General features: G+C 34.6%; 1 protein-coding gene across 5 annotated transcripts; it reads left to right on the top strand.

The window, feature by feature from the left end:
* Positions 1-1,691: 1,691 nt before the first annotated feature.
* Positions 1,692-19,095, top strand: LOC111415946 (Pcf11 cleavage and polyadenylation factor subunit). 5 transcript variants are annotated; one of them, XM_023047850.2, is made up of 13 exons: positions 1,692-1,905; positions 2,017-2,248; positions 2,683-2,808; positions 2,893-3,072; positions 3,219-3,464; positions 3,547-3,609; positions 3,667-4,585; positions 4,778-4,807; positions 11,267-11,414; positions 11,476-13,151; positions 16,549-17,492; positions 17,554-18,007; positions 18,062-19,095. In XM_023047850.2, exons 2-13 carry the CDS (start codon positions 2,087-2,089, stop codon positions 18,475-18,477), a joined length of 5,364 nt encoding a protein of 1,787 aa, XP_022903618.2. In that variant the 5' UTR covers positions 1,692-1,905; positions 2,017-2,086; the 3' UTR covers positions 18,478-19,095. The 5 variants fall into 5 exon arrangements, with proteins under 5 accessions (XP_022903618.2, XP_022903628.2, XP_022903616.2 ...); XM_023047860.2 differs by having other exon boundaries at positions 3,532-3,609; positions 11,294-11,414; XM_023047848.2 differs by having other exon boundaries at positions 3,532-3,609.
* The last annotated feature ends 208 nt before the right edge of the window (positions 19,096-19,303 follow it).

Raw genomic sequence — 19,303 nt, 5'->3', positions numbered from 1 at the left:
AGAACTAACATTAGACTTAAAACTAGAAACATTCGGGTTTAGCCGCACGTCTTTCAAGACGGCTAAAGCCGAATGATTCTAGTTCTAGGTCTTGTGTTAGTTCTAGTGATAGTGTAAAACTAGAACTAACACTAGATCTAGAACTAGAAAATATCAGGTTTAGCCGTGCATCTCTAAAGACGGCTAAACCCAAATGATACTAGTTCTAGAAGAAGAATTGTAGTGACGACAAGCAAACAAGAGTTAAATCGTCAATACGGATTATGTTGCAGTCCATTTTAGATGAAGAACCTAAAGTTGTTGAAGATGAATTAGATATAACAGCAACAAGACCCATAAAACTCAAAGCATTTACTTCAACTTCAACGTTATTTGACGAATTTCAAGATTCTTCAGGAGAACAAGATAAAATTGATGGCGAAATAGATATTTACATGCAAAGAAAAATTGAACCCCATACATGTCCTATGGAATTTAGGAAAAACTGTAATGACCTCCCATGATTAAAGAAATTAGTCCGTCGAATTTTAAATGCCCTGCAACTAGCGGAAGACTATTCTCCACATCTAGATGTATCCTAGAGGAACGTTGTACTATACTCTATAGTGACTATATATATAATAGAGTATAGAGATATAGAGTCTATACCACCAGAAGTGAGAGTGACTCATCGCGTGAAAACGTTCGAAATAGTGCATTTACGATTTATTTTCCGCATACGGTATAGATATTACGCCCATAAGTTAACATGTGTTAGAGTGAAATGGCATAGTTATTATTTCTACATACTAATACAAATTTATAGGCTGTAAATGTTTAATATACCTGTTGTACATAATTATGATATATTGCACAAATTAATGATTTCTCTTTTTATGTTTTGATCTTCAATGCTTGGGATTCATAACTTTTCCAATACTCCTATAAATAAACCGTCATGTAGTGTGAAATAATTTGTTCAGCCTTGACAATTTTATCAACAATATCGGTCGTTTTCTTTATTAATGATGTAAATTAATGAATTGCATCAAAATTGGCAAAATTGGTTGTGAATTATTACTAACCTTAGAATCCCTTTTTAATTTTAAAAAGAATTGATTTTACTTCAATTAAATTAAAATATTGCGCTCAAAAAATTTAGGACACGAAAAAATCGTTTAAATGTCAGTAACCTAACCTATAAATTTAAAGCGTTGTCAAAAATAAAATTTAACCAATCACGAACAAGGTCAAATTGGTTACAAATTTAAATGTTTAAATAATAATAATTGAAATAATATTGTTATTAGGAAATATTAAGAAATTTATTATTTGTAATTAATAATTACTTTAATTTGATTCATTTAAATTAAAAAAGAAATAGATTACACTTTTATTCTTACTTCGCAATTTTTAAATGAAAACAAAGACATCGATTTTATTTTTATTGACCCACTTATAATGGGAATTACGCCCAACATAATACGCATTTTAACGTATATACATTAAAAATCAACCTACAGATAACGGTTTTTTAATCAAAAAAAAAATACAAAAGTCCTAATAAAATAATTTATTTTTAATTATATTTTCCGTGCTAATAATCGCTTTTAGGCATACAAATTATGCGATAAAAACTTATTTAATCGTTTATTTAAAAGTAATTAACTATTTTTTTGTAGTAGTTTTTAAATAAAAATTTAAATGCGCATGCGCGATTGTTATGACGTTTACCCTCATTTCAAGTAGCCCAACAAACAATCGCCAGTCGCCATTTTTAGTGATCAAAGTAAAGAGCACGTGAAGCGAGTCTTTTTCCGCGTTTATTTGGAAATGAAGAAGGCGGAAAAAGGCGGTGGAAATCGTGTGCGAAATGTAACGAAGATGTCACCTTGAATAACGTTTACTAATGAATTAGGTTTTAAGGTGAGTGAATATCGGACGCGACATACGTTTTAATTGTGACACTATAAACGTCACAAACTTTTTCGGTTCATTAAAAACTGACGTAGATTTTTTTTGCTTCTTCCATTTTAGATTTTAATTTCCACGCACAGCCTGTGATAGTACTATTACAACTACAAGTGTATTTATAATTTATTTTTGGATGATGTCGTCGACAAGTAGAGAGGTGAGGGAGTACGTTTCGACGTTGGACGATTTGACGTGCAACAGTAAACCGATGATAAACGTGCTTACAATGTTGGCTGGAGAGAATGTTGCCCATGCATCCGATATCGTCGCCACCATCGAATCTCATCTCGATAAGGTCATTATTTAAAGTTATTATCACTTTTGTGTTAGTTAGCCCTTCAAGCTTAACTAACTTGAAAATTAAAAAAACAATTAATAAGGTTACGTATAAGAGGTGACCTCTTTTCCACCTCTTATTAATTTATTTTTTTTTGAAAAGAACCTATTTGTGATATAAGTAAATAAATAATTTTAAAAACATGGTATAATTATTTGTTTTTTACTATGCATGCCAAATCTTAAATAAAAAGTACATAAACGAATATGGTAGAGATAGAAAGTGATGAACGCGTTTTGTCATTAATAAATATTTAGGCAGTGAGTAGTTTTTAATTGTTGTATCATATTGTGTAAGTATCGATGGCAGTGCGGATCTGGGTCTTCTTGCTGATTTAATCGTTAATAGAAATTTGGGAGAAATGTAAAGTAGAGTGAGTTATCTGTACTTAGGTGCCCAAGGACATCAAGTTGCCAGTGTTGTACCTCATCGATTGTATTATGAAGACTGTCGGTGGAATCTACTTGTCCCTCTTCAGTCAGAACATTGTTTCCACATTTTGTCAAACTTTTGAAGTGGTATGTACACACCTACACGCAAAAATATTCTTTTTAAACTTCCATAAAATATCCTCTAACACTTTTTTTTTAATTACATTTCAGGTGGACGAAAAAACTCGTTCAGAAATGTTTAAGCTGCGCCAAACATGGAACGATGTCCTCCCAAAAACGAAACTTTACAACTTAGATGTGAAGGTCAACCAACACCTGGACCCGGCTTGGCCAATTTCGGATCCCCCCGTCACAAATAACATTCATTTAAATCCGAAATTTTTACAAAATGTAAGATACTGTTATATCTTGTTGTTTCTTTTTATTGTAAATCTAAACGAAATCGTTGTGTCATTTATAAATAATAAAGTATATAAAAAAACGTGGTAGTAATTAACTCCCGCTTGACGCTTCTTCGCTTCTTCTTCTTCTGGCAGATGACGCTTCCCAAAAAAAGCCCCCCCATCGCGATCCCAACGTCTGCGAATGCGCCCCCAGAGGTCGGACCTTCAACCCTCGATATGCAGAAGAAGTTATTGATGAAGCAACAGCAGTTGTTGGAGTTGCAGCAGAAGAGGCTCGAATTGGAGGTGTTGCAGGCGCAGGTTAAATTACAAGAAAGGATGAATATGGGAAATGGAACTTCTAGTACTACAGATGGACCGAAAATAAATAAAGCACAGGTATTAAAAAGATATTAACTTACATTAATTTATAATATTATATTAATTTTGTGTGTGTTTTATCAAGAATATTTTGTTGAAGCCTGAAGTTGCAAAGCAGTTATCAGGGGGCACTAACAATTCAAAAAATACAAAACAATTAACTGTAAGTTTTTTTTTAAAACACAAATATGTTTTTACTAATTCCCACATAATTTATTAGTCATCATCTGTAATGAATAAAAGATTACTTCCAAACGCCGGTAATTCTGGAGTATCAAACGCATCAACCCCAAAAATAACACCCGTAAATAGTGCGCTGGTGGCAGCAGCATCGAGTGGTCGAACGAGGGATCCGCGATTAGCCCGACTTCAAAGTAGTGGTGGCTCAACAGCGACGTCCGCGCCCATCAATACCACTGTTAGTTCTAATGTGCCGTTAGAGAATAAATCAAATATAAACGCAGAGACATTAGGTTCAAACGCTAACAATAATAAATCATTAAACATTAATAAAGCGAGTGTTCAGGGCAACAGCCGTTCAGACCCCCGTTCACAGGTTTCTAGCAAAGGTAGCGCACCTCCTTCCGCGCAAACCAAATCAAAAACGCCTACAACCCAATCCTTAACGAAAAAATCTGATAAATCGTCCGATTTATTTTCCACAAAGGCGGTTAGAGCTGGCCGTTCAGGGTCTAAACTCTCTAGCCCGTCAAAAGGAAGTAGTGGCTCCGCAAGCTCTCTCGATTCGTCTCCCACAAAAAATAAAAGCGGTAAAAGTGAGTCGAAGACCGGCGGTAGCCGCTCCTCTTCCGCTTCGCCCAATAAACACAAAAAGAAAGAGAAAATCCCGAAAATAACCTCGTCCAGCGTACCAACGTCCTCTTCTTCCTCCTCGTCCTCCTTAAACAATTTGGGTAAGGCTGATAAAGAGAGCAGGACCCTCTCGCCGGGTAAATCGCAGAGTGACGCTTTGACCACGACGTTTAAAGAACTAAAACCCAGCTCTAAAAGTCGGAATTACATCCGTCGCAATCGAGATTTATCCGTCAGCCCAGAACCAGTTCGAGACGTCGATCTTCGTTTGAGCGGACCACCCGAGAAACAAGCAAGACTACAATGTGATATCTCCGAGGATAATGGTAAGAAAGATTTTAATTTGTTTGTGTGCTGGAGTTTTAAAGTGGAGATAAAATTAAAAAATACTTAATTATAAAAAATAAGATATTCAAGAAAAGATTATTATTACGATTATTTTTTAAAGATTTTGATAAAAGCGTGGTTCATTTATGTGAAAGTATTTATTATTTATATTCTCTTAATGCTAACCACAGGAAATGGTACATTTCCTAAATATTTAATAGGTCAGTATAATAACTAATTTTATTTAACTTTTTTTAATAATGGGTCTCTCCACTGAATTTCGATGATTTTTGCGTCGTTTTTTGTTGAAATACTTGATTCACGACTCAGTTTTAGTGTTAACTGTGTGTGTTTTGTTTATCATTTGGATAGTGTTGAAAATGTTTGTGGCTAAAATGACGTGAAGTGAATCAATTTGTGAGGGACGTGCATTACTTTGATCAGAAGACAATAATTATACTAATACCACTTCAAAGAATTTATTGAAACGTAATTAAGTCCAACTTAGTGTATAATATAAGGAATAATGTGGAATTCGAAGTAATGCTTTCTGAAAGGTTAAATGTTACCTAATTTGTAGTATACCTGCCGAGTTTCGTTGTTTGGATTTCCAGAACATTCATATTCCTGATACAGACCCAAAGATGGTGTAAAATTTTTGAGTATATGCTGCATACTGTAATGAATAATGATGTACAAATTTATTAAGAGAAGAATGACAGAATCCTGAAAAGTATTTCATGACATTCTTCGCAATCTACTGATTGCGATTATACATAGAGGGATTTATACCTTGCATGAGAAGCAATGCGGAAGAGAAGAACAGGAACTCTAAAAGAGGTGGTAAAGAAATGGTCGTCTAAAATGAAGTTGTTGGTTTACATATTTTTAATTAAATGAAAAGGGATTAGTTGTACAGGTGCCTCCCATGTAAGCGGCAAAGTACATAAAAAAAGTTGTAGAAAATTTACTACACTATAAACGGAAAATATTTTTATACATACAAAGTATTTTATAACCCATGTTGCTTTTTACCTTTCTAGCTTAACCACTCGCTGAGCAATTCAGGTTTAGAGGACATAGTGTAGAATTAGAACACGCAATAAAGACTATATCATTCCATTTAAAATAACATAATATGTTTATGTCAATACTTCGTTATGGAACACCCTGTAAGTATAAAAATATTCGCCCTTAATACTGTGGTAAATTTCCTACAACTTTTTCTCTAAGAACTGCCAGAAAAACTGAAGAACCTCAGCTCCTTAACGTCATTTATGTACTTTGCCGCTTACGTGGGACACCATGTATATACAGGTGGGTTATTATTAGATGTCGATAGCTACTAAATCATTTGAGATAGAAAAAAATGTTTTAAACGAAAATTGTTAAACTCACCACTTTCTATTACGTAAAATTATTTATCTACAACTATTGAATTATCTATTCGTTATACATTTGATTTATGACGGGTATTGACACGCATTACTCTTATGACTGACAAGTGTTGAATAATGAAGCCATTATTACACAGTTCTGAGACGACCTACTAATCAAAAAATAAAATAATACAGAAATGACAGCTTTCTTATATTGGGGTTATGTCTGAAATGTCTATCAAGTTTTTTTTCCTTTTTTGATTTTTTTTTTCGAAATTAAATAGTTGTAGATAATAGTATATTAAAAAACAAGTTTCGTAAGACACGTTTAAAATGCACGAATTCAAGTTGAAAAACGGGTGCTTTAAGTCTTATGAAACGTGTTTTTATGCTATTTTTTGTAATTCGCGTTTTTATCCTTTTTTTGAACAAAAATAATAGTATATTATTATATGCGAGTAGAATACTATACTTTGTCTACGACTATTGAAATTGATTCCATAAAATTATTTTTTAAATAAATTTTTGAATAAAGGTTAAACGTCAATGTGACACAAATTCAATATTACTAACTGTAACCAACTTCACAACAATTTGTCAAAATTAAATGTCAGTTTTCTAAAACGTCGTTTTCTTTAGGAAAATTAATTAATTTATGCTTAAATCATACGAAAAAAGGAATTTGTTTAGGTTTTTTTTATGTCAAACATTTAGAAACTCCTAAAAAATTGAATTAAATTGACGTTTTTTGAACTTTTAACGTTTCAAATAATTATTATTAGTCTGGTCAAGATGGCTACCCGTGGATAATGATTATTATTCACCGCTATTATTAACTCCGTGAAAAATGACTACCATTTTGTTTTAGAATACTCATTATAAGGTAGTCGTGGACAAAATAAATTTTGACAATGTAGGGAAATAGGTATGTAGCAGTTGGTAACATCGTAACACTTGAAAATAGAAATTTGAATTGACAATTAGAAACTGTCAAAACACAAAGTGTATTCACCTAGGACGCCGTGTATATTTTATCATATTATGAATACAACTAAATTTGTTTATGCAACCGTATATGTTGCAGACTCACAGCGTTAGTAGTTCCTGAGATATTTAATTGTTTTTCCCAAGTATGCCCGTTGCGGGATCTTTTTAAAACGATGTACAAATGACATTTTTGCTTTTAAACTATGTCAGATAATCGTGAAAGCCAGTAGGTAGATCATAGTATTTAAAGATATTAGATACACTATACAGCGTGTTCATAAAACATTATGTGCTGGTTGAATTGCGCATCAAGTTCCCTTTAATTAATGTTAAGTACGTCATATGTCTAACTTTAGTAGTTTTCCTGATATTTAGAATTTAAAGAAATATGTATAATAAAACATGCCATTATTGTACTTAATATTACATTCTGTTTATTTTTGTCAGTTTTTTTATTATTTCTTTTTTGTTTGTCTCTCATTTCTAAACAGTTCTTTAATTTAACTTCACTTTATGTAATCCTCATCATCCTTATCATTTATTAAACAATAAATCACTTTCTATCCAGTAAGCTATTTGAAGCAAATGCAGCTATTAATTCAATAGACAACCTAAGCCTTGACGTCACAGAGATGGGTGGAGCTTATACTGACTCCAAACATTTTCGTTGCTAACGGTAAATCACCATATGCAATTTTCCATTAGTGTTAAAATAAACTAAGTGATGACATTTCAAATGACATTTTTTAGCAATTTATCTTAGCAACAGTGGTTAGCAACGAAATTGTTTGGAGTCAGTATAAGCTCCGCCCACCTCTGTGACGTCAGACTTAGGCAGTCTATTAATAGGCAAGCCGACTTAAAACATGAACATAATAGTTATTTATATTACAATTGGACTAGAAACATAATTACTGTACGAGTGTGAAATCACAAACTCGGTCTACGACCTCGTCGTGTAATCACACGAGTACTGTAATTATGCTCTAATCCACGTGTGATGTACAACATTTTATCTACGACTGCTAAAAATTACTTAAAAATCATTTTCTTTGAAAAGGTCTATATTGACATTTATAAAAATATTTTGAAATGATTGATGACAATTTTGAATTAATGTCAGTTTCAATAACATGTTTACTCATCTGGAATAAGTGTTTCGAAATGTAAAAACATAACAATTAATGTTTATAATAAATAGTATTGTTTCTCTTTAAATAGGCAGCACTTTTTCTTTTGTATTATTGCTCGTTTCAATAAAGTAAGTCTGTTCTGATTGGGCTAAAAATGCGTTACGTAATGAAACCAGTGCGGTAATGAACTTCATTACGTAACTCAAATCACCTCAAATGAGTGTGGTAATGATGACTTATCCAAGCAGTCGTAGATAAATAATGTTAAAATATTAATTTAGTTTTCATAGAACGAATATATGAATTTTATGCAAAAATGTATGCAAAATATTATTTTTGATAAATAAATAATCAAAAAGCGATAAAAATCCAAAGTAAATTTAATTGGCAGAACAATTACATATTCTATTAGTTATACTTTTAAAATCTTATAATTTTATATTTATCAAGTAATCATATTAAAATTAGGTATGTGGCAACAAAATTACTTTACATTATAAAATAGTAATCAAACAAAAAAAAACGGACAAAAATAGACAGAATGTAATATTAAGTACAATAATGGCACATTTTATTATACTTTTTTCATCTTATTTGTAAATATGACGAAAACTACTAAAATTGGACATGTGATACTTAATATAAATTAAAGGGAACCTGATGGGCAATTCAACCAGCACATAATATACAGGGCGTTCTATTGTAAAAAATTTACATGCTAGCCATCACGTCTAAATGCAACACCCTGTATGAAGGAAAAGAATTTTACGTTATAGAAAGTGATTATGAATTAAACAATGCTTGTTTAAAAAATTTTTTTCTATCAAATGATTTAGTAGCTGTCGACTGCCGGGATACTAATAACTCACTCTGTGTATGGAAAAGCAAATAGAACGACAGAGGCGCGTCAGCTATAAAACATACGATAAGAATAACTTTTTTAGCAGTCATAGTAAAAAAATGATTTTTCTTACTTCAACTTTGATTACTACAGAATTTAGAGTATTTCGGGTTCTTCAATATCTTGTTCCAAGTTTTCATTAAGATAAGCTTCAAAAATGTCATCATCATTTTGATCTCCGTAATTACTTACTAAACTTACTTGTATTTGCGTGCAGGAATAATATAATATAATAATATTTTACAGATCCGTAATATCAATTTTGTCGGAATCGAAATTGAAGAAAGTTAATACGAACGATCTGGCAACGTCGCTCGTTTTTTTATTGATTTTATGATTTACCCAATTTTTGTAAACTCTGACGTGTTTATGTTTTCGTCCGCGATGTAACCACAATTTAAAATAGTAACTTTACGTTCAGTAAATCTATTTATCAAACCATTTTTGTATCAATAGGACAGTTTTTTCGCGTTATCCCTTATCGAGAGAACAGTGAAGCGAGCGACGTTGCAAAATCGTTGGTTGATACGGATCTGTCTCCTAAAATTTATGGCACGCGCGCGCTCCTGAGCTAAATAATTATTAATGGAAACAAAAAATTTCGTTTTTGTTGACTTATTATTTTTTCTCTTCTTATTCGTCCTGCTATAAGATCTAGTTCTGTCTCATTCCTTCTTGTGATAAAGATGTCCAGCGTTTCTTCTAATTGGACGCTTGGTTCCTGGTTTTTGTGCCCATTCGTGTCTAGCTCATCTTATCAACCTGGTCCCTCCATTACTGACGTCACGTTCTGGTCCATCTCACCATGTCCTGCACTACCAGATCTCTCATCATGTCCAGTTCCAACCTCAGATACTTAAACGTCATTACTTGGTCTTTTATTTTACTCTTCATTGATGTTCTCGCACACTATTTGCATATTAAATTTTTCTGTTATTATAAATCTGTACAGTTTGCGCGCTACATAGTCCTCGTTCTCCGCTTTTATGCAGTATGGCGTCGTCTGCATAACATGATTCGTAGAAGGTATATCCATCATCTACCTCTTCTCTTAGTAGATCAAATATGTTTCCTATCATTAATCTGTCGAAGGCTTGCTTCAAGACTACAAAAACGAAAGAATATAGGTTTATCGTACTCAATTGGCTTTTTTATCTGTTGTCTTATAATGAAGATAGCATCGACTTAGACACACAGATAGAAAAACACTGATGAACACATTCTAATTTGTTTTTTGACAGTTTTTTATCTATTCAAGTAGTACGGATTGACGAACCTTCCCCTGGAACATCAAGGTTAAGGTTACGTGGTTTTACGACGAGGGGGATTGTCAAATAGCGTCAAAAAGCGAAGGTTAAATAGTATATTTTGACCTTGACGTGAGTTTGATCCTAACATGACCTTGAGATTTCTCCGTTGGTGAAGAGATGTTCAACTTGGCCATTTCAGTAGATTGTTTATTGCCCATTTCCTTAATAAGTACACTGTGTTAATTAGTTATCGTACCCGACGTCATCATTGCAAGTATGCAACCAATATCACAGTATTGGTATTGTAATACGCAAATCGCGTGTTATATTATACTGCGATATTGGTTGCATACTTGCAATGATGATCTCGGGTACCATAATATAATTAATTAACACACTGTATACAGTGGAATTTCATTGGAAGTATATAAGTGCAATGTCCTTATAAGATTAAGTTCTATTCTTGTTTTTTTCTTGGTTAAGTCTTGTTTATCGGTTTGGTATACATAGGATTTCTTTATATATGAGGTTTCTTTTTCCCATGCAGGTTTCTTTAGTCCGTAAGCTTCTAATTTTTGTCTCTGGTCCTTTGTTGTTCTTGTGTTACCTTTGTTACCCACAGTTTGTTTTTAGTTGATCTTAGAATTATTTGTGTTAATAAGCATTATGCACTGCGTTATCTTCTTTGTGGCGTGATAGCCCAGCGGTCTCGGCTTGCGCTAAGCGATCGAGGTTCGAGACTCGGTGGTGACCAAGAAATTTTTCTGTGATCAGAAATTTAGAAGTCACACCACGCACCGGGTCTCGGATGGGCACACTTTTCTTACTGTGGAGTTGATATCACCAAATAGTCTACAAATAATAAATCGAGTTTATACAAAGATTTTCGTAATAATGTAGTGGAGAAGCCCATTTTGTAAAATCTTTTAAAATGCTTAATTCCCAAAAAGATAATTATTTAACACCATATTTCGTTCTAACAATTAACTAACAATTCCAAATTAATTACTAACACAAAAAGCTTTCGTAGGTTCTACAGATGATCTCACTGTGACAGGTATGGACGTCGATTTAAGACATTTACCTTCGATGGTCAGCAAGAAACGTTCTTCAACTGACAATCCAGACCCGAGTTTAAACGTTTCTAGCAAAAAATCGAAAACGGAGGTGTTTGATGAGTATGTTTACTTTATTAATAATCGGTGCTAATAATCTCGAAACGATAATTTTAATTTTTAGATTATTTGGTAATGAAGATACAGATTTGCGTCAACTTACATCCGTGGTAAATACACCTTCTCAAGATAGACCCCCAACACCGCCTCCTCCAATTATTTCGTCGAAACCTGAAGAAGAAAAGTCAGAAAAGGTTAAAAAGTTAGATATATTAAGAGCGAAATTAGCTAATGCTACGAATAGGGAAAAATTAAGGACTAAACAGGAACAGAAACAAAAAGATACTGATTTGCGTGGTGGAACTAATAGTGCAGATGATTCTATGAGTCGAATAATAATATCTTCCGCTGATGAACAATGCATAAAAACCGGAAATATGACTAAAGAACAAGAAAAGGCGTTAATGAACAAGATTTTGGCGCAAATGGAAAATCAAAAATTAAATGAAGCAAAACGAAAGGATAACGAAGAGAATTTGGGAAATATTACATTACAACCGATTAGTGATGATGAATTAGAAGCTAATTTTAGTTGTAGTTCCGATGAAGATACAGCTACTTTTAGACGAAACATTTATGTTGATAAAGATGATAGAGTACCTCAAGTTAATAATAACGAATTTAACAAATTTCCAAGAGGCCCAGATAGAGGTGATTTAAGACGTGGAATGTGGCGGGGACGTCCTGTGAGAGGACGAGGAATGATCAGAGGAGGAATTCGGCTACCCATGAGACCAGGAGAGAATTGGCCACGACCATTAAATGGGCCATGGAAACCAATGCAATCAAATTTTATAAAACAATCACCAATTTACAACAACGAAGTTATTGATTTGGATAGTTTAGAACAAGAACAAACAACAACCGAAAATAGCCCACAAGAATTAGTCGTCGATTGTGCCAATCAAGATAACACAAAATCAATAAATATCGATGGGTACCCAAGAGATATCCGTTACTACGACGAAACCGCGATTATTTTCATGTCTTGGGATGAGCCGAAAGAGATCTCGTTTCAAAGTGGAGTAAGAAAAGTGATTTTCGGCGATAAAGATATTTATTATTTGTCATTTAACGAACCTTATAAGGAAGTGTTAATTAACGGAAGTCCGCACAACGTGAAATTGGGGGCGCCGACTCGAGAGATTTACGTCGACGGAAAAAATTACGAATGTTTTTTTGGCGGTCCGCAAGTCTTTATCGATCTCGACGGGAAATTGACCTCTTTGAAAATGGAGGGACCCCCGCCTCAAGTTAAAATCGGAACGGAAATACGCAAAGATTTAGTCGCCGGACAAATTAATTTAATAATCGATGCGAAAACGGTCGTTCCCGTTTATTTAGACGGAAAATTACAAAAATTCGAAATCGACGGGAAACCAAATACACTTAAATTTATTGACGCTTTAAAAACGGTGATGATTAATGAAATTCCGTTTACCGTCGAATATGGGGGACTTCCAAAACCGATTATTGTGCAGGAAAAAAAACATTTTATTCGATTTACGCGGTTACCACGCGGGGTGCATCCTGGGGTTGTTAGGATTAAAGATATGGAAGGATTTCGCCCGGATAGTCCTAAAATTGAGAGTGAGAATAGTATGGAAGCTTTCCCGGTTGTTGATGCTAATGAACCTGCTTTACCTGTGGTTGCTAAAAAGCGGAAACTTATCGGGGTTGAATCACCCGATAGAAATTCAAATTCGCCAGTTCCTAATTTATTCCAACAAACGGGGTTAAGTAAGTTATTAATTTCTTTTTTTATACACTGTTGGAAATAATTCACGAGCACACTCTGTATAATCTGAACGCGTGTGTCTAGCGCGATATAAATTTGGTATGTGGCCAACCATGCCGCCTCTACTCTCCTCCATAGTTCCTCAACGTTAGCTGAGGAGACCAGATAACGTTGAAGTTTCCGACCAATTATGTCCCAAACATAACTCGATCGGATTCAAATTCGGAGAATGAGCTGGCCATGGAAGCATTCGTGTACTGTGCTTTTCTACAAAGGTCTGTACAACACAGACCCCGGGAGTTGTCGTACATGTATAGCAGACGTGTACGTCCACCATGTGTAATTGCACCCCATTCCATAATGCTTGGAAGGCGGTGGATAGGGCGTTCTTGCACGCACTGCTCGAGTAGACGCTCAATTCGAATCTTGATTCGTCGGAAAACAAAGTGTCCTTCCACTCAGCAACTCACTAATGTCTAGCGTCGACCCGCTCGTGACGTATGCGGCGGTGCTAGGGTGTTAGTAAAGGTGTTTTTTATAGAGGTAAAGAACTTTGATATGGAATTAAACGCATATAAATTGTTTAAATTGCCATGAAATGTATTTTATTCGAAAGATAATCTTCTGGCATTATACTTTAAATATGCCTTCTGATATATAACCGCTACGGCTGGATCGGACGTAGTCTAATCTGGAGGTCCAATTTTCGATGACTTTTTTCAACAATTGTGGCCGTATATCGGCAATAACGCGGCAAATCTTGTTCTCCAAGTGGTCAATCGTTTCGGGCTTATCGGCGTAGACTAGCGACTTCACATATCCCCACAGAAAATAGTCTAGCGGCGTTAAATCGCACGATCTTGGGTCCAAAACGTGAAACTATGCGGTTACCAAACGTTTCCTTCAATAAATCAATTGTGGCACGAGCTGTGTGACATGTCGCGCCGTCTTGTTGAAATCACAGGTCCTGCACATCATAGTTGTTCAATTGATGAACGAAAAAGTCAGTAATCATGGCTCTATAGCGGACCAATGATTCCACCCGCCCATAAAGCACACCAAACAGTCAGTTTTTGTGTCTCAACATACACTTGAGGATTACCATCACTCCAAATACGGTAGTTTTGTTTATTGACGTATCCATTCAAACAAGCTTCATCGCTAAACAAAATTCGTTTATGAAAATCTGGATCAACGGCAATCTTGTTTTGGGCCCATTTACCGAATCTACGCCTTACTGGGTGATCGTGTGGCTTCAATTCTTGCACGAGTTGGATTTTGTAAGCACGCAAACCAAGATCTTTCCGCAAAATCTTCCATAAAGTGGATGGACACATATCCAATTCCTGTGCACGATGGCGGATAGACTGAGATGGCGGTAGAGCGTAGCGTAGAGGAAGACCCGAACTTCCTCTACGCTACGCTCTACAGCAGCAATGACTTCTTCTGTACGCACTGTACGACGTCTCTGTGGATGCGTATTATCATTTAGAGTAAACGTGGTGTGAAAACGTTCCATAGTTAACCGAACTAATTGCTCTGACGGACGATTATGTTGACATGGTTTTGTAATTTCAAAATAAATTTGCACAATTTGGAAGCGTTGTTCATGCGTCAGTATATTCATGTTGAAATGCCAAACCAAACTAAACATAAATCACTTGGCAGCTGACAAAATGGCCGCCAGTTAAAAAAGTGTTGCCAACTTAAAGTTCTATACCTCTATAAAAAACACTCTTTAGAATCCGCTGTACCAAACGCCGCCGTACAATTCGCGTAGTAAGTGCGCCTTCCCTTCCCGATGGCCAACAGCTCCAAATTGCTTTGAGTATGTCTTAGCTCAGACCATTTTCGCCATGCTCGTTGCACTGCCGATAATGACCGTTCGAGAGGACGCGTAATTCCACGGAACGATGCACCCTCAATGTGCATACCCACAATCAGTTTTCGCTCAAACTCGTTTAAGTAACGCGATCGCCCTTCCATTGCGCATACAGTACGACAACAAACTTTTCCCTCACACCGATATATACAGCGTGTCCCGTATTTCCCGGATCAGAGCATTATACGGTTGAAGGATACATTACTTTGAAACGATTTTTCTAATAAATATTTTTCGAAATGTTTATGATAATCGCACGAGAATTGTTTAAAATCGACCAATAGCGTAAATCGTAAATCAGACACAGGTAATCGGCCCCACCTCATAACACGTTTCTCACGTGTACTCAGCAATACATTCGACACGGAAAGAAAAATAAACTTTTTCCGTGAATCCGCTATTGGACATCTTTAAACAGTTCTCGTGCGGTCATTATAAACATTTCGGAAAAAATTTATTAAGGTTTCCTCAAATCTTTTGCGGATATTGGGTGTGCGACTTTCTTGACTAATTTGGATTTTGGGTAGCGCAATACCGACAACTTTGTCTATTTGCTTGTTCACTCAATGTAAATGTCCCTTCGTCGAAAAAATTATGTTTTTGACAAAGTCTTCGTTATCGTTGCAAAATTGTTGTTGCAAAAACTACGATTCATTCCTCGTGAATTAAGTTTACTTTATATGTCGAAATTAGACCCAATACTCCTTACAGTAACATGAGGGTTTTCTTGCTCAGCAAAATCTTCTTTCATATTTCGTAATAAAAATGAGGGATTGCCATTTGAAAAATATACCGATGACATCATAACTCGCTTAAAAATGGCGGAAGAAATTTAAAATCTACACCAAACAATTGCAAAAAATTTAAATCTTTAGACCCGTTTCAGGGATTTTTCTATAAACCGTTTATAATGATTTTATCGCCTATATCCGTTACTTTACGGACACACTGTATAGCTTTAATTTGACGCATGAAAGTCATTTTTGAGATACTTTTTTAGAGGTTGTTTATACGAATAAATTTATCACTTCTGTTTTATCAGTCTTTAATGTGAAAATTTACGAAAATTTAGGTTTTAATAGACAAACTTGCTTATTGTATTAAAAAAAAAACAAAATTACAAAACTACAAACAAATTACAAATTGCAAAGCAAAGCCTGCTTAGTATAATTCATTAACTTAAGTGGTACTCAAACTTGTGAACCCTTAACTTGATCGTATCATATCTTAAGAAGGACAAAGAAAGGGACTTATAACCCCTCATATTTTTTCTACTCATACCTGATACACCCTGTATATGCACACACCACATTAAAAACGACCACACTTGGAAGGGTGGCTCAGTCAACAATGCCGCGACAGAAAAACTCAAAACTCGCTTAATAAACTCATTTATAGTAAATCTTTATGCTCCGCAAATATTATGAATTTATCTTGACGCGTTCAGATTATACAGGGTGTGCTCGTGAATTATTTCCAACAGTATATTACAAGCTAAATTAATTTATTTTTTTTAGATAACTTAGATAGTGTTTTATCGAGTGTTATGGCATCAAACTTACTTGCAAACCCAACAAACTTAAATATAAGTACAAATGGATATCAAGTTGAAAATCAACCGAAAGAAATTCCGATGCAAGAAGCACCTCAAGAAATTCACGATGTACCTGTTAGCCAATCGACAACAACAACACCAAATCCAGCTCCATTAATTCCCACAACCTTAAATATTAACGATTTGTTCCAAAAATTAGTCGCAACTGGAATAATGACCACATTGCAAGAACAAAAAAATGTAACCCCCGAAGTTACAATACCAGCCCCCCAAATAATTAATAAAAACATTAATCCTCCTCTTGTGAATAGTAATATCGTAAATAAATTACCCCAAATACCTTCACCACCTCACAAAATCACCCCAGTTAGTAGTTTCTTAAGAAAGGAAATGCCACAATTTTACAGAGCGGTTAATTTTGATAAGCCAGAAACTTTAAAAACTCGGCATTCGAGTTTAGTGCATTCCCTTTATTCAGGGATGCCGTGTAGTACGTGCGGAATGCGTTTCCCACCGGAACAAAGCATGCAGTATAGCCAACATCTCGATTGGCACTTCCGGCAAAATCGCAAGGGAAAAAAGAATATTCGAAAAGCAGCCAGTCGCAGGTGGTATTATTCTTTATCCGATTGGAAAAATTACGAAGAAATCGAAGATTTAGAGGAGCGTGAAAAAAGTTACTTTGAAAACCAACAGCAAGCGCAAGCCGAAGGCAATGACGAGATTGAGGAAGAAATTGAAATTCCTAGCGTTCCCGCTGACCCAAACATACAAGATCCCCGATGCGAAGTTTGTCACGATCGTTTCGATCAGTTTTATAATGAAGAAAAGGAAGAGTGGCATTTAAAACTAGCTATTTGTGTTGATGGATTGAATTATCATCCTTTATGTTATGAAGATTACCAAGTAAATAAATAATAATTATTGTTATTAAAATTATTATTTGAAACATTTTTTTTTTATTTAGGCCTCTTTAGTTGATACAACATTAGAGGATTCAGCGATAGAAAAAGAAGATGAAACAACCCAAGATAGTACAATACCAGGTTTAGATACTTTACCAGAAGAAAAAATGGAAGAAACCACATCCGAAATTGTAATAGATGACGATGAATCTGAAAAATTAACCGAAATTTCTGAAACTAAAGATAAAGAGGAAATATCGCAAGAAGCGTTTCCGGATGATCCGGAAGAAAATGATGATGATGACGATGATGATGTAATAATAAATGAAATTGTCCCGGAAAAAATCGATTTGGTTGATGATGATCGTTACGATGATCTCCCCGATGAAAAATTAGAACCTAGAGTGATCCAAATTAAAGAGGAACCGATTGATGATGGTTTTGTTGATGTTGATGGCGCTATTTTTAAAATGGATATTGATAGTGTGAAGATAAAAAGCGAGCCAATTGATCCAGGTAAATTTTTTGTACGAGTTAATAAATGTTAATGTTTTAATATTATGTATTTAGATGAATTGGAGGGTGACGATTTATTATTAGTGGATGGTGGGGGAGTTGATGTAGCTGAAAAAATAACTTCAGAACCGGTAACGGACGCCCACCCAACCGACCTTGTGACGCATATGGACGGTAACGTAGAGTTCTTTGACTCGAACGTTCAACCAACAACCGGTATTAGTGGTAAAATAAAAATAAACATAACGAAACCGTTGCCTGTAATTGCGCCTAAAGAGAGTAGTACCAATAAAGAGTTGAGTAGCGAAATTGAGAAAGGTGGTGAATCTATAGACCCGTCCCAACCCTTGCCCCCCGGCGAGGAGCCTGTCCAGCTCAACGTCAAGCCCGCGCTGCGGGGTATCAACCTCAAAAAAATGGCCCCAGTTAAAAAGGGAGCCGAACTCTCTGGACTTTGTTCCATTATGTGATCTAGTTCCCCATCTTGTTCTATAATAATTCAAATAATTAAAGTTAAATTAATCGATTCATTTCTTTTAGAGATGCGAATGGTTATTAGGTTCTCTCATTACATTTTTTTGTACATATTTATTGTAAATAGACTAAAGAGATGCCGATATTTTGTATATACTACATACTTACAGAATTTTTGAAAAAAAAAGGTATAAAAAAGATAGTATTTCTTATTTTAACGTTAAAAATTAATTATTTTTTTGTACCGGTATTGTTGAAAAACTCGTTATTGACTATTGGATAATCCACAAGTTTTCTTTATTACACAACATGGGATTTGATTTAAACTAAAAATAATATTTCCTTTCAAATTTCTTGACCATTTTAAAATCGAACTGAACAATTAATTAATTAATTAATTGGTGATTTTGTAAAGTGACGAAATAAAGCCTTATTTGTTTTCAAACTCGTGTGCTTTCCCTTTTTCAATGCTCCTTATATTTTTTTTTCTCTTAGAATCTACTTTCAATATAACTACATACTGTTATAAGTAACTTAAGTAAGTGGTTTTTAGTGTAAATATTTGCGTAAAATTAATAATTAATAATATCAATAAAAAAGAATTAAATAATGTATTTAGTTTTGTTTTATTTTCAACCAAATTTCCAATTATAAATAGTAAAACCTCGATCAAGAACTATCATTATTGATTATATATCCATCGTATAGACAAATTCGGGGAATACCCCGAGTTGGATTCTATCTAAGCGTTATAATAATAATAACGTTTTTTATTGTCAACTAAGACTTTACAATCATTTCGCTCCATCCTTTCAACATACA

Source organism: Onthophagus taurus, chromosome 11, assembly GCF_036711975.1.
Source record: "Onthophagus taurus isolate NC chromosome 11, IU_Otau_3.0, whole genome shotgun sequence".
NCBI lineage: Eukaryota > Metazoa > Arthropoda > Insecta > Coleoptera > Scarabaeidae > Onthophagus > Onthophagus taurus.
The sequence above is the reverse complement of the archived record's forward strand: the minus strand, read 5'-3'. Positions and strand labels throughout refer to the sequence as shown.